At 31.8% G+C, this 14,260-nt stretch overlaps 1 protein-coding gene across 1 annotated transcript; it reads right to left on the reverse strand.

Annotated features, from left to right (window-relative positions):
- Positions 1-1,470: 1,470 nt before the first annotated feature.
- Positions 1,471-14,052, reverse strand: LOC124535911 (xanthine dehydrogenase-like). Its single transcript, XM_047112313.1, has 16 exons — positions 14,003-14,052; positions 9,863-10,100; positions 9,019-9,179; positions 8,310-8,731; positions 8,014-8,234; positions 7,719-7,821; positions 7,191-7,318; positions 6,835-7,125; positions 6,333-6,620; positions 5,721-6,220; positions 5,172-5,355; positions 4,315-4,510; positions 3,464-4,227; positions 3,046-3,238; positions 2,031-2,141; positions 1,471-1,541 (listed from the first exon to the last, which is right to left on the reverse strand). Exons 1-16 carry the CDS (start codon positions 14,050-14,052, stop codon positions 1,471-1,473), a joined length of 3,921 nt encoding a protein of 1,306 aa, XP_046968269.1.
- Between the last annotated feature and the right edge of the window lie 208 nt (positions 14,053-14,260).

Genomic DNA, 14,260 nt, shown 5'->3' on the forward strand with positions numbered 1-14,260 from the left:
GGAATGCATCTTGTTATCATAACCTCATCGCAATTGAAGAATTATTTATTGAGATTGGTTCTAGTTCTTCACTTAATCTGTTGTAATCGTTGGTCATCCAGTTGTTGGGCTCGCTCGTCGGGTTATTCAGTAGCTCTTCATGAAGATACTTTTGTTCGAAGATCTGCAACTTAATCATTACGTCGACTAACTGTATCAGCAGCCCTCAAAGAAGAAATTTGGATTCTATTTGCTTCTAAACGTATTTCTTCTTGGTGTTTTGTTTCAGTAGCTCTTTTGATTGTATGACGCTGCGCATTTCTTGATGATGTTCCGATATTTTGTTTTTTTCGGTGGCATTATAAATAATGTAAAGAGTGTAGCTCCGGCTAAAGGGACGAGATGGCCCACTAGTTAGAGTGCGTGCATCTTAATCAATGATTGCGGGCTCAAACCCAGGCAAGTACTGCTGAATATTTATGTGCTTAATTTGTGTTATAAATCATCTCGTCCAATCTGCATGGGTCCAATTTCACAGAAATTCTGCCACATGTGCATTGCACCAACCCGCATTGGTAGAGGAGGCTGTTGTTTTTTTTACTTTAAATTGTTGTTGTGATTATTTTTCACTATCTTTAAATCAATATTGCTCTAAAAAATTTCTAGAATAGTGTACATACATTACAAAAAAGACAAACAAATTAAACAGCACCAGTAGATAAAGTAAGAAATAACAACTAAGAAAAACAAGGAATAAAAAGAAACATAAAATAGAAGAAAAGGTCTCCGACCACCATGTCGGAAGAGATTTCTGGAGGTTCCTTCGCGAAACAAGCAAAAGGAGCATACTATAAAAAAAACATCAAAAAGGCTAATCATTTTTTCCCGTATATATAATTTATATTAAAAATAATATCTTATCTTAAAATGGTTATTATAGTTGTTGTTATGAATTTATGGTTATTGACTAATGACGGAAATTAAGTTAGTAAGTTTTGTTTTTTGAATAGATTTTCTTTTTTCTTTCAATCGGTATCGGGTTTTTATTTTATCATAATTATTGTTTCATCTCACGTTCACGGTTCATTCACGATAAAAATATTAAGGCTAACCCTTGATATTTTTATCGTTTTTGCGTAATTGAATATCAAACATCCATCCACCCAAAATTCGCATTCGTTAGAAAATTATAGTAATAATGATTCAGCTATTTTTAGAGATAGTATTTTTATCGTAATGCTTGTTTTGTTTTCATTTTAAATATTGATAAAAATAAAAAATAATACTGGCCAATATCAAGGAGCTAAATGACATATAAAGATTAATTTGTTTTTTTTTTTTTCGATTAAGAAACGAATAGGTTTGAAAATAAAAGATATTTCTCTGTAATATATTTTTTAATTGATATATTTAACATTCGTATTGCATAAAATAAGAACTATTAATTTATTTTTATTTTCACAAAGCTGTGATTTATATTCTACATTATATTCAGTTTAGTAAAAAGTGTTCTATTTTGTGATCGCATGCCATAAAGATGTTTTCCACTGTACACGGAGCATCTGGAAAATATTTCGAATGCACAGATTAAAAACTAAATTCGTTTAAAATACAATGTTTTTGGGTCTTTGCTAATAATTCGTGTACTATATTTATCAATTAAAATCGAATCGAATTATATTCTTGAAATAAAAAATACTGTATTAATAATATTATTTTTTTTTGGCAGAATGCCCAACGTCTCGGCCGCGTGAGTCGAGCCGAAGCAAGAGCGACTGCCATGGTCTTTATTATGATCATATCCTTCACAGTCGCTTGGACGCCTTATTCCCTGTTTGCATTAATGGAACAATTTGCTACAGAACATAGTAAGTATACATTTAACATTTATAATATACACATAACAGAAAAGTTTTTAATACACATAGCATTACTCATAGCTCTCGATAACGATGTCATGATCTACTTCACAAAAAAACCAGGTTATTAACAAAGCAAGGTTTAATTTGGGCATAACAACTTAATGACATTGGGAAATAATTGGATGTTACCAATTTCCACCCATTGGTCGGGACATCCCGCGTCCAGTCGCCCGTAACGAATAGCTTCACGGAACGCGTGCATCAGAATCGTTGCCAGACAAAATGCTGGTTCGCCAGTCGCTGTAAAATCAGCTGATGATAGAATTACGAATACAAGGACTTCTAAAAAAATGGAAGTGAAGTAAATTATTTTTGTTAGGCATGGAGATGACAATTGACCAAGAGATTCGGATCTATCCTGTGACTGGTTATATGGACAGATGACTCTTAAAACATTGCGCTATTGAAGCTTAATATATAATGATAAAATTGTTTTCAATTATATTTATTTAATTATATAAGTGAAGAGACAATTTGGTACTCGTTTTGAAGTTGGAGGTATACCATACGACATAAGTTTTTAAAGAAATGGAGCATAGTAAGCCAAAATTAATTTAAAATATGTGAAACAGATACATTATGTGAAATAAAACAATTATAGTTTACGTACATAGTGCCAATTATAACGCACATAATGTCAAACTACTAAATTAATGACACTTTTTATGCCTTTTTTGGGTTAGATTAATTACGTTCGTATTTGGAATAATACAAGACTAGCGTTGATTAACTTTATTAATTGTTAAAAGTCAAATTAGCCAAAAAATCTATTATAACTTTTTAGTTTTTCATTTAGAACTTATTTCTTATTATATTAGGTACATCGTGTAGTGATTCGTTTTATACTTTATTTATAATATAATAAAATATGACCTTTCAAGTGACAGGTGGATCCCCCGTTTTTTGTTTTTAAAGTTACGGTACGGTACGGTAAAGGTAAGATACGGACGTTGAAAATTATCATTTATTGTTATTATCTATTGAAGTCAGCAAAAAGTTTTAGAACATTTTTCTATAGATCCTTGATATAAAGTGCCGAAACGCATTTTACAAATTCAAATTGAATCTTCTATTTCTCAGAAAAACATACATCTCATCTTTAGTCAGATGAGATGATCTTTACAAATGTAAATACAAACTCTACCTTTGGACTGAAGTACCCCGTATTCGTTTCCAGCATTTCTGCGGAAGTAAATCCTCATGTCAGCAGGAATATCTTTAATCCCTGGTGGCTTATAGTTCCAAGTGCGGTTCGTCAAGAGTTCTCCAGTTGTCTGATCGTAGACAAGGTTTTCTGAAGTCCAGTAGCCTATTCCCATCACAAATGCCCCTTCGATCTTTAAATACATTAAAATTTAAGTTATAACTATTCTTTCATATTTCATTGGTGAAGCTTATTTTTGATAGAAATGTATGTGCTTTGGTGTACATTATTAGATATTTAAAGACTAGGATTTTTTTTAAATTGTACATGCGACGTCTGTATCAGGTATATAATGAAAATATTTTAAAATTGTAAAAGTTTTTATAAAATGAATACACCAAAAAGTATTATAATTTACCTGACCAACGTCTAATGTAGGACTTATACTTCTCCCAGTATCTTCAAGTATGTCAACTCTTCTTATATCGTGGTTACCTGTTAACAGATCGAGTTCAATTTCCACAGCACAGACTGCGTATACATTATACGGCTTTAAATTATCTTTCTGCGAATACATATAAGACGCCTGTAAGTCAACGCCCTCTTCGTATGCTTTAGAAATAAGTTCTTCCCAAGAAAGCGTCCCTCTTTCTTTTATTGGAGCTAATCTTTCTAAAAGTATGTCACATGCCTTTATTGTTGCAAATGCAATACATTCACTGCCAATACTAGCTCCAGTCACCATTGCATTCGGTGAGAAATAACTGGTACTAGGTCTGACGATGATCTTTTTCAAAGGTATCCCTAGTTTATAGGCACACACTTGAGCTATCTTTGTATTCAAGCCTTGCCCCATTGCGGCACCTCCGTGATGGATCGTCAGAGTGCCATCTCCATGGTATATAGATATAACAGAATTATAATTGCCAAAGTAGTAGATATCAAATGTCATTGGCATAATTTTTAATGATCTTTTCCTCCATCTGTTTTGTTCATTGTATTGTGTCACGTCTTTTGTACGTGATTCATATTCTGAATCTATCTTTAACTGATTTATCATTTCTGGTAAAGGATTATCTTCTGAAACCATGTTTAATAGACGAACTTCTATGGGGTCCTTTCCCAAGCTATACGCAATGTATTCCATTATATTTTCTATCATTGCAATTCCTTCCGCAGATGCTGTAAATAGCAACATTTGATTAGAATAAACTTGCAGTAAATTTTCTGCAATTATAAGCTAATTTTAATAGATATTGTTTTACGTACACGGTGATCTGCAGTAAGTGTTAGATGCTGTATCAGTTATAATACTGTTAGCTTCGATTTTCCACCTTTTTGTTTCGTAGCAGCTGTAAAAGTGCTTTACTGTTCTCTCAGTAATAATTTCATTGAAAGAATATCCGCAATCTTGATAAAAGGTGTTCTTAAGGTACTGAATTAATCCATTTTCGTTAACACCCACCTGAGTTTTAGGTGAGTGAAATAAAATTTTGTTAGTAAATTTAGTTCATTTTATATTTTGAATAGAAGTAACGTGTTTACTTTTTTGTACTAATGTAATAGCTTTTATCTATTGATATTTTTGTAACATAAACATGTGTTATAAATTTCTTTGGATCATCTGATCTTTAATTTATGTTTCTTTTATTTTGGTGTGCCTACATTAATTAACACATGCAGTACTTAGAGCTGAGATGGCCCAGTGGTTAGAACGCGTGCATCTTAACCGATGATTGCGGGTTCATACCCAGGCAAGCACTACTATATATATGTGCTTAATTTGTGTTTATAATTCATCTCGTGCTCGGCGGTGAAGGAAAATATAGTGAGGAAACCTGCATGGGTCTAATTTCATCGAAATTCTGCCACATGTGCATTCCAACAACCCGCATTGGAACAGCGTGGTGGAATATGTTCCAAACCCTCTCCTTAATGGAAGAGGAAATTTACAGGCTGTTACTTTACCTTTTTTTACTTTTATGCAGTACTTAAAAGGCTGTAACTTCATTGTTAATTCAACAATTTCATATTAGATTCTAACTTGCAACTGACATTGGCGATTATAAAATGATGAATGCGTGCGTGAATTATAAATTGGTTTCGATGTTGACCAATATACTTACCTCGAACTGACTATTTGTTGGCAATCTTTTTCCAATGGATTTCATGCCGGTTGTCAAAGGCAATATGAATCTGCATGGTTTCCCTTGCAAGTGTGTCACTAAGGCTGCAGCACAAGCAATTTGAGTTGATCGTGATATTTTACCACCATATCCTCCCCCTAATCTTAGAACTATCACATTAACTCTGAAAATAATTATTTTCAAATATTTTCTACTTCTGCTATGAATATATAATTCTATGTTTTGGAAATTGACGGCATTGTGACCCTTCTAATTTTCTCAAATGAGAAATCAAGCTTTATAATACCTTTATAGGCTGACAAAATATTTAAATCCAGGATGTGGGGCTCAGCGTCCTTACACTCTTAACACTAGATTGTCAAGTTGATTGCCAACTTAATAATTGTAAGGCGATAAAAAATATAGTCATGGCTCTTAAAATACTTAAGTGTACGAGTATGAATTGGATTTAAATTTTATTAAACAACAAAAAAGACTTGACTAGGCATTTAAAACTATTTGAGTAGTGACAAAAATGTTTTACTTTACCTATTGACAGGGATTTTAAGACATTGCGTAACTGCAATATTTGTCAAATCCAACCATTGTGCAGACGAATAGATATCCAATCCATCTTCAACCGGTATTGTTACACATGTTTGCGGTTCCATATAAAAGTGGTATTGACCTCTTAACTTGAACTCTCCGTTTAGCACTTGTTTTATATCGTTACCCACATCTGTTGGTTCTATGGTCTCATTTTTCATTAATCTTTCATTTAATTCACTTGATATAAGTACATCATCCATTGTCAACAACGGTTTTTTCGTGTTAACGAGAGAATATGTTATTTTAACGATTTGAGCAGCTTTTTGAGCGGTTGTTTCCCGATCAGCTACAATTATTCCAACCGGCTGTCCATAGAACATAACTTTTCCAGAACATAATATTTCCTCATCAGCAGACATAAGTGCGATGTTTTTTGGAGTAAATGTATTGTTTCCTGGAATATCCTTCGCAGTGTAAAATGCACTTACTCCTGGAATTTTCTAAGATGACGAAATATTAATGACAACATTTTTTTTGATAAAAATACACATTTATGAAAGGAATAATACTTTACTCTAATCACATTTACCCAAATTGTAAATAGGTACTTACAAATGCTTCAGATGTATCAAAACCACTTATTACACTTCCAGCAGTAACATCTGCTGTTACAAACGCCGCGAAAACTTCATCGGCTATAGACGGAACATCGTTAGAAAATATGGCTTCACCGGCACATTGTAACACTGCTTCTATTTTGGGCATAGGTTGAGTTAAGGGCCAGATACTTTCGTCGGTTTCAAAACTTTGACTCCCTTTTGATGTATCTCTCTTTAAAACTTCTCCACCTGATTTGTATATTGGATTTACTTTATCACTTGGACATAAACTTAATACTGCCTGTAAAAATTATAACTATGAATGAATCAAATCAACTCAAACCAAAATAAACTTTATTCAAGTAGGCTTTTACAAGCACTTTTGAAACGTCATTTAAAAATTAAGAGAAGCTATCAGTTCGAAAAGGAGATTTTACCAAGTCTCTCAACTCAGTAGTTACTCTTTTTCAACATGCTATCGAAGGTATAAAAAAATTACAATGAGTGTCATTCACCTTATAAAACAGAGCTATAGCAAGCCTTTTTCTAAAGGCAGCAGAAGGTTCTGGATAATTTTCTTCTGGTTGCAGTTCTTCTTCTAAATTCTTTAAGACTAACTGTAATGTCTCGTTTGTGTATGGATCTTTGCCAACTAAAAGTGCTTCAGATTTTTCCGCGTGTATAAAACTTTGCGATATACCGCCGTACACAATCGTTGCTTTTTCGATAAGATTTGAATTGTGATGGAATTTAAAAAGAAAACCGGCATTAATAATTGCATGAGCATTTTGTGCTCGGGGCATTATCTAAAAGGTAATGTTGGGTATTATAAAATGTATAAAGCATTTTTGATTTACAAGTAATTATTTACCTTAAAAGTTTTAAGTGAACAACTTTGTGAAAATGGGGGCAGCATGACGTTCAAAATAATTTTTCCTTTCATGTCAGTTCGCAAGAATTCGGGAAGAGAAATTATATTAGTTTTGGTAACACCTTCTCCTGTAAATAGTAAGATACACTACACAGATCCAAGTTTAATCGAAGAATTTTTACAAAATGCAATTTATTAGATTTGTCTCAAATTTGTTATTTCTTTTTGTCATAAATAAAAATAGTTCAATCATAAGTAATTGTTGTCATTGAAACTAATGTCCTCCAATAGCTGTAAACTACCCACCGCTGGGCAAGGAACTTTGAATAAAGTTTGAAGATTATTTCGAAGCACTGCATGGAAGCGGTTTTCTGAATAAATATGTATATGGCAGAAATTTATCCGAGTTATGATTTCGAGCTATGATGGTTTTTTTCACTGCCGTGTACGAGTTTAATTATAGATATGAATTAAGCATTAATTTAATGTTCCTGCTTAATGTACTTGTCAAATAAAGATATATTTTACCAATTGTGATCATTCCCCCAACAGTTTCAATCATTAAAAATAGATCTGATTGAAATTTATTGTCCGTATGTTTTAACATTAAGTTACCACCAATAGTTCCGATCTAGAAAAGAAATATCATCAAATATAAGTTTTATTTATGAAACAACCTTTTATCAATATCTTTACTTATTTATGCTGTCTTTGATATTTACTTATCATAATATATTCTTTTCATTTATAAAACAATATTAAATTAAAATTATTTTACAAAAAAATGGTAATAATTAAACTTAAACTTCAGAAAATAACTTACATTACGAACAGGGATGTGAGCGACCAAGTCCAAATGATTATACAATTCTTTTAAATAATAAAAGTCCTCGTTTTCTGACATCTTTAAAAAAACATTCATCGCTTCTGATATTGTCATTCCGGCTCCAATAATTAAATTCACATCCAATGTGTGTTCTTTTAATTCTGATACATTGAAAATATCAATTATATTCATTGGATATTTTGAGACAGGCATTACTCCTGAAAAAATAACGCATTCAAAAATAATCAAATGATTTATTTCTTTGATAGAATAAATTATTTTATTTTACCAACCTTGACCGGTGTTTCCTGCTATTAGTTTATATTCACCATCACTTTGTATGGCTTTAAATACATCATCTAAATTATATGCTTTGTACCATTTAAATGAGTCTGATTCTATTGTGATCATTTCTTTATTTGTCTTTCCAAGCATACACCAAGATACCTCATCATTACAATTATTAGTATCAATATTTTCATCAAAGAGACTGTATTCATTCAATTTTGTTTGGGAATATTCATATGAACATGACTTTATAGTATTTAAATCTTCTATATCTACTACTTGGTTAAGTAATTCCTTGTCAGCGTCTTGAGCTAAAGACTTAAATGCGTCAGCGATTGGTCGGTAGCCGGTGCATCGGCAAATGTTGCTTCCAAATGAATTTTCGACCTCTTCTTTTGTAACTTTCTGGTTTTTCGATTGGTAAAGGCTATGCAGAAAAACAAAATGAGTTATATGTTTAACTAGCTATCTAGCTGTGCCCACGACCTTGTACGCGTTTGAATTCAACAAAAACAAAAAATTATTGTAGCCTAAGTTACTCCTTATTATATCAGTTATCTGCCAGTGAAAGTGAAGTATTTTGGTATATGTACCGTGTATACATACATATGCATTGAGAAAAAAGGGCTATTTTAATATGACAGACTCTCAAATTTTATTATATGCATATATAATAATATAATTATAACTATATTGCGTGTATAAGAAAAGTACCTGTACATGCTCATAACAAATCCAGGAGAACAATATCCGCATTGGGTACCGCTGAAACTAGCCAGACGTTTTTGGACTTCGTGATAGCCCGTTCGTTTGTTACCGATACCTTCCACGGTTGTAATTTCCCAACCATGACATGATAATATCGATACGAGACACTGGAAGTTACATTATTAATTATTTGTAAAATTAAGAATATTAATAATCTTAGGAAGAATGAATTGAGTTTCAGAATCGTTATTTAGAATACTTATTTCTAAATACACAAATATTTTTTAATAACACGTATAAAGTTTTTTTATAGTAAGCGTTAGTAGACCATAATAGATACAAATTTTGATCTACCACGCGGTCAAGATTTATACAGTAACTAGTTTGATTTCACATTTGTATATATTTAATTAAGCATTTAATGTTATTAATTCTTATGTTAATTTTGATGATGTAAAATGTGTTATAGTCTTACTAAAAATACAATCAAAAGGAAAATGATATTAATTTGAAAATTTAATGAAAATGGGATTACTAATCCACAAGTAAAAGAAAAATTATTTCAAAAATGTTAGGTAATGATTTGAAATATACCTGTAACGTGTATATTTCCTTAGCCGAGGGTCAGACTTACAAAATACCCTCTGCGTCTGCCCGTGGAAATTTAAATGAAAAACAAAACATTTACAGTTCGACATGTAATTCTTCTTCTAGAACGTATATGACTATAATTAAGACGATATAATTTGTTTTGGTATATTAAAATTTAGAACTAACGACATTAGAGTTGATAAGATGATGTTGAAGAATAAGTAGCTGCAGAATTTATCTTAATTGATTTATTACTTACAGAATTTACAGCAAAAGATCTCACGTCGTTGGACGGTGGTAAGGACGCGCTAACGTTGACCACACAAGCACCGCACCCTCCTTCATGACACATGGCTTTTGTTCCACGTAGATTGGCTATTTTTCTTATAAATTCATTTAGAGTGAAATCTGGACCAAACTTGGCGTCAACTTGAAATTCAAAAAGATTAATAAAAAAAATATACAAATCATTATCACGTGGAATGATGATAATGATTCTATTGCAATTCTTTGTTATTTAGCAATTCCGACTATCTGGGCGAAAAGTGACCAAACCTTACTGCGACCAGTATAAGCAATTAGTGTTACAGCTTTAAGAATAAAACGTATTAGTCAAATCTAACTAAATTAATCAAATCAAAATAAACTTTATCCAAGTAGGCTTTTCAAGCACTTTTGAATCGTCATTTAACAATCAAGTGAAGCTACCACCGGTTCGGGAAGAAGATTCTACCGGGAAGAACCGGCAAGAAACTCAGTGGTTACTCTTTTTCAACATTTAAAAAATACAATCATATCATATCATATACATGCCTGGAAGTTAATAGGTATTAATTCCACGCTTTTTTATTAACTACCAAGTCTTGTATATAATAATATGCTTTTTTTAACAATGTATTTTTAACAAACGATTTGAATTTACGAAACGGCAAAGTTAACATTGATGATGGATTAGCTTATTAGCATGTAGGTGCATGTATCTATGTTTATATGGCAATATTTGTTTTGTTTATGAACCAATTTTGATGATTATTATTTTTGTTTTAGTTTAGAAGAGCTCCATAGTCCAATACCAATCTTATTTTTACTTATTACTATTATCATTAAAAAAATATTATTTGAAACATTTTAAAACTTTCACAGTTGTAAGCATATCTAAAGACGGTATTTCGGAATTGATTGCTCTATTAGTAATACAAGAATATAAATACGAAAGTAACCTGTTTGTTACGCTTTCACGACAAAGCCACTTGATGATTAGAGATAATTTGATGAAATTTTATAAAAGAAGTTTGCACCCCAAGAACGGATATACATTTTATTATATACGGGTATATTTTACACCTATTTTAGGTAGAGACGTACTCAAAACGAGCAAAGCCACTGGCGAGAACTAGTTACTTATAAAAAAACTGTTTACTTACTTTTGTATTCAATTCCGTTTATTTTAAATATTATTTCAGCCATAATTAGCCTTATTCAGTGGAGTGTGCGTCTGTAAAATGAAATATGGTTTATTTGTATTTGTTTGTATGTACATTATTAATTATAAGTATTCGAAAGCTATTTATTTTTCCAATATTTTTAGTGAGCTATTCAATACGAATAAAAACTATTAAGGTTTTTGTAGCTTCTGCTTTTTTTGGCGAAAGTGTCTCATTTGTCTAATTAGTTTCTATTGTGCCAAACCGGTGCCAATTATCTGGTCTAATGCATAAATTGAAATATTAATTAATTTTTAATTTATTGCTCAAAATATAGTGGAAACATATTTTGTAAAAATTGTTACAATATAGATACTTTTTTTACCGTAAATTGTTACGTGTAAGTATATAGATGTTTATATTTTAAGTTTTTACGGTATGTGATACAATTCAAGAATAAATAGCGACGTAGAACTTTTAAAGTAATTTAAATAATAATTTGAAATGCAATCGCAATTGCATATGAAGGTGAATTCATTATATAGGGAGGTATTAAAATATTCCAGAATTCTATTATGATTGATGATAATGATGATGATGATGTCACACTGGTCAATTTCAGCTATGGTATCGATATCATTAGAGATTAGTTATCTGTGCAACCATAGTCAGATCTGCTGTCCTATATGGATCAGAGTGCCACGCCAAAAAAGGGATAAGTGAAAGACAACTGTCTGTAGCGGAGATGAGAATGTTGAGAGGAATGTGTGGATACTAATGGACAGAGTAAAGAATTGGTACATAAAAGGAAGTTTGAAAGTGGTACCAATAACCGTAAAATTGTATGTAACCGTAATGAGGACCGCGTCGTGAGGAAGGTTTGAGCATGAACGTGGATGGATATAGAGGAAGGGGAAAACCAAGGAAAGGTAGGACAGATTGTGTAAAAGACGATTTTGCTGTAAATAATGTTGCTTGTAATATGACGACCATGAAATATGGAAAAGGAATATGTCTTGTGCAAAGTAAAATTAAGACAATGGCAAGGGGATGAGTGCACTCAATTACAGGTGTACTTTCTATTCAATCACTCTCATTCACTGATAGCCAGTAACTTATCTATGTAACTATTGATATAAAGTTATTGATATCGATATTGTAATATCGGTTTATGAGAGGTACTTGATCCAAACCTACAGATAGGGTCGATAGTCTAGATTTAAAACTGAGTTTCTTTCGCCGGTTCTTCTCAGGTCTGAGGTGTTAAATTAGAAATAAATAAGAAAGTGTAATTACTTCTATTTTGAATAAAGATTTTAGACTTTGACTTTGACTTGACTATATCTAACCACACGACTTATATCACACACATCTACACAAAGTTATAGGGTCCAACTTTTGCTTTTATATAGCATTTGTACCACAAATTAAATAATTTCAGTGTCTCTAAGTGAATGGTGACAGGAGCTGGAGGCTAATCTGATGGAAAGTGACTACCATCGCCTATCGTAAAACTTGAGGGCTTGCAGATGCGTTGTCGACCTTTATAAAATGTGTAGGCTTTTTTTTGTAGGTTCCCAATTCGCATCGGTTCGAAACTACCACCGGCGAAAAGAACATATTTTTATCTTAATCCGGCCGTGTCTAATCTTAATTAAAACCTACCTAATTTTCGGATAATGCCGCCGTTACATTCCTCTTTTATTTTTAAATGACAAAAATAATAAGATTCGTGTAATTTTTAATAAAACATCATGTATAAATAATGAACTGTTGAAAAAAGAGGATAGATCTAGTTAATTTGTTAATTGTGGTATCATCATTGGGATTGAACGATAATTTGACGATGACAAAATTGATCAATTTACTACCATCTGTGTTATTAAGTTCAACAAATGTAATATGATTGACGTTGTTAACAATGACAGTTGCATATATACAGGATGTACTAGAATTTAGATAGTGAAAATAATTATATAAAAGTTTTGATCTTGATATAATGTAGAACAATACAAAAGTTTGATTCTTATAGCAAAGTCAAAGAACAATATTGAGATCAGCAACAGGCTGACCCAGCTACATAGTTTTTTAAAGAGATAACGCGATTTCAAAGAGTTAGTTGCTGTAAAGCTGTTTTTATTGGGTATTCCAGCGCACTAGACGCCAGAATTGTCTACATATCGCCCACTTTACTTGACGAACATATACGCGTTTTACCTGAAGAATAAGTAAAAAAAAATTAATCTATTTTTATATTCACGACGAGTATTATTACATTGATAGTCCTGAAAACATTGACAAATATCTTACTGAAAATGGAATCCTACCGAATGTCGCTATCCCCAAGTGTGAGACATACTTTATTTCATATGAACAAAATGACTGATAAGGTGATGGAATGTTATATTAATGGAAAGTTACGTCAAATAATAGACCCTTCATAATTATATCATGATAGATTCTCGCGAAGGTCTTACGCTTGTATTATTAAAATAAGTAACATAAAATATTCGCTCCATCATAAATTTAAACAGCTATTTGTAGGAACAACCTCATTGATTAAGAACAAAGCTAGCGGAACAGAATATCAACGTTTGTGATGCAATTTATTATTAACAAGGTAAACTGTGAACTACATACAATATATTATATATTGAATAAAAAATATATTTTGCGTTTTTGGGGCCATCCCTTTGTTACGTAAAACTATTTTCACTTGTTTTTGACCACCACCACCTCTGTATATAATATTTATCGTTATCTAAAGGAAAAAATTAATAAATGATTGATTTATTTTAATGACTATTATTCAAAGTAAATTTTTTTTAAATGTTTTGTCCCGCATTTTTTTGATTTTACGTAAGAACTATAGAAACTCCTACACCCCTTTGTAAGAAAACGTAAGACATGCGCGACCCCTCCCCCTAGATCGTCTTATGTAATAAATGAATCGCCCCTTTATAATTATTAAATACGGGATATTTACCATGTCTTTTTTAGTTGGCGGAGCTTGATATTTCGACATTATCTGCGAATGTCTCGTTCACGAGACTAAAGTTTGCGGGTAGATGTTGATGTTGTTAGAAGCGTCCATATGAGACTACCTCCTTTCTCGTACGTTTGCTGCGTAAACACTGGTTACCACTACCAGTGTCACTTTCACCCCTACTATTGTCATTTATTTTATATATTATATATTTATTTTATTGGTTTTATATGTACTCGACACTCGA

This window comes from Vanessa cardui, chromosome 15, assembly GCF_905220365.1.
Source record: "Vanessa cardui chromosome 15, ilVanCard2.1, whole genome shotgun sequence".
In the NCBI taxonomy this organism is placed as follows: domain Eukaryota; kingdom Metazoa; phylum Arthropoda; class Insecta; order Lepidoptera; family Nymphalidae; genus Vanessa; species Vanessa cardui.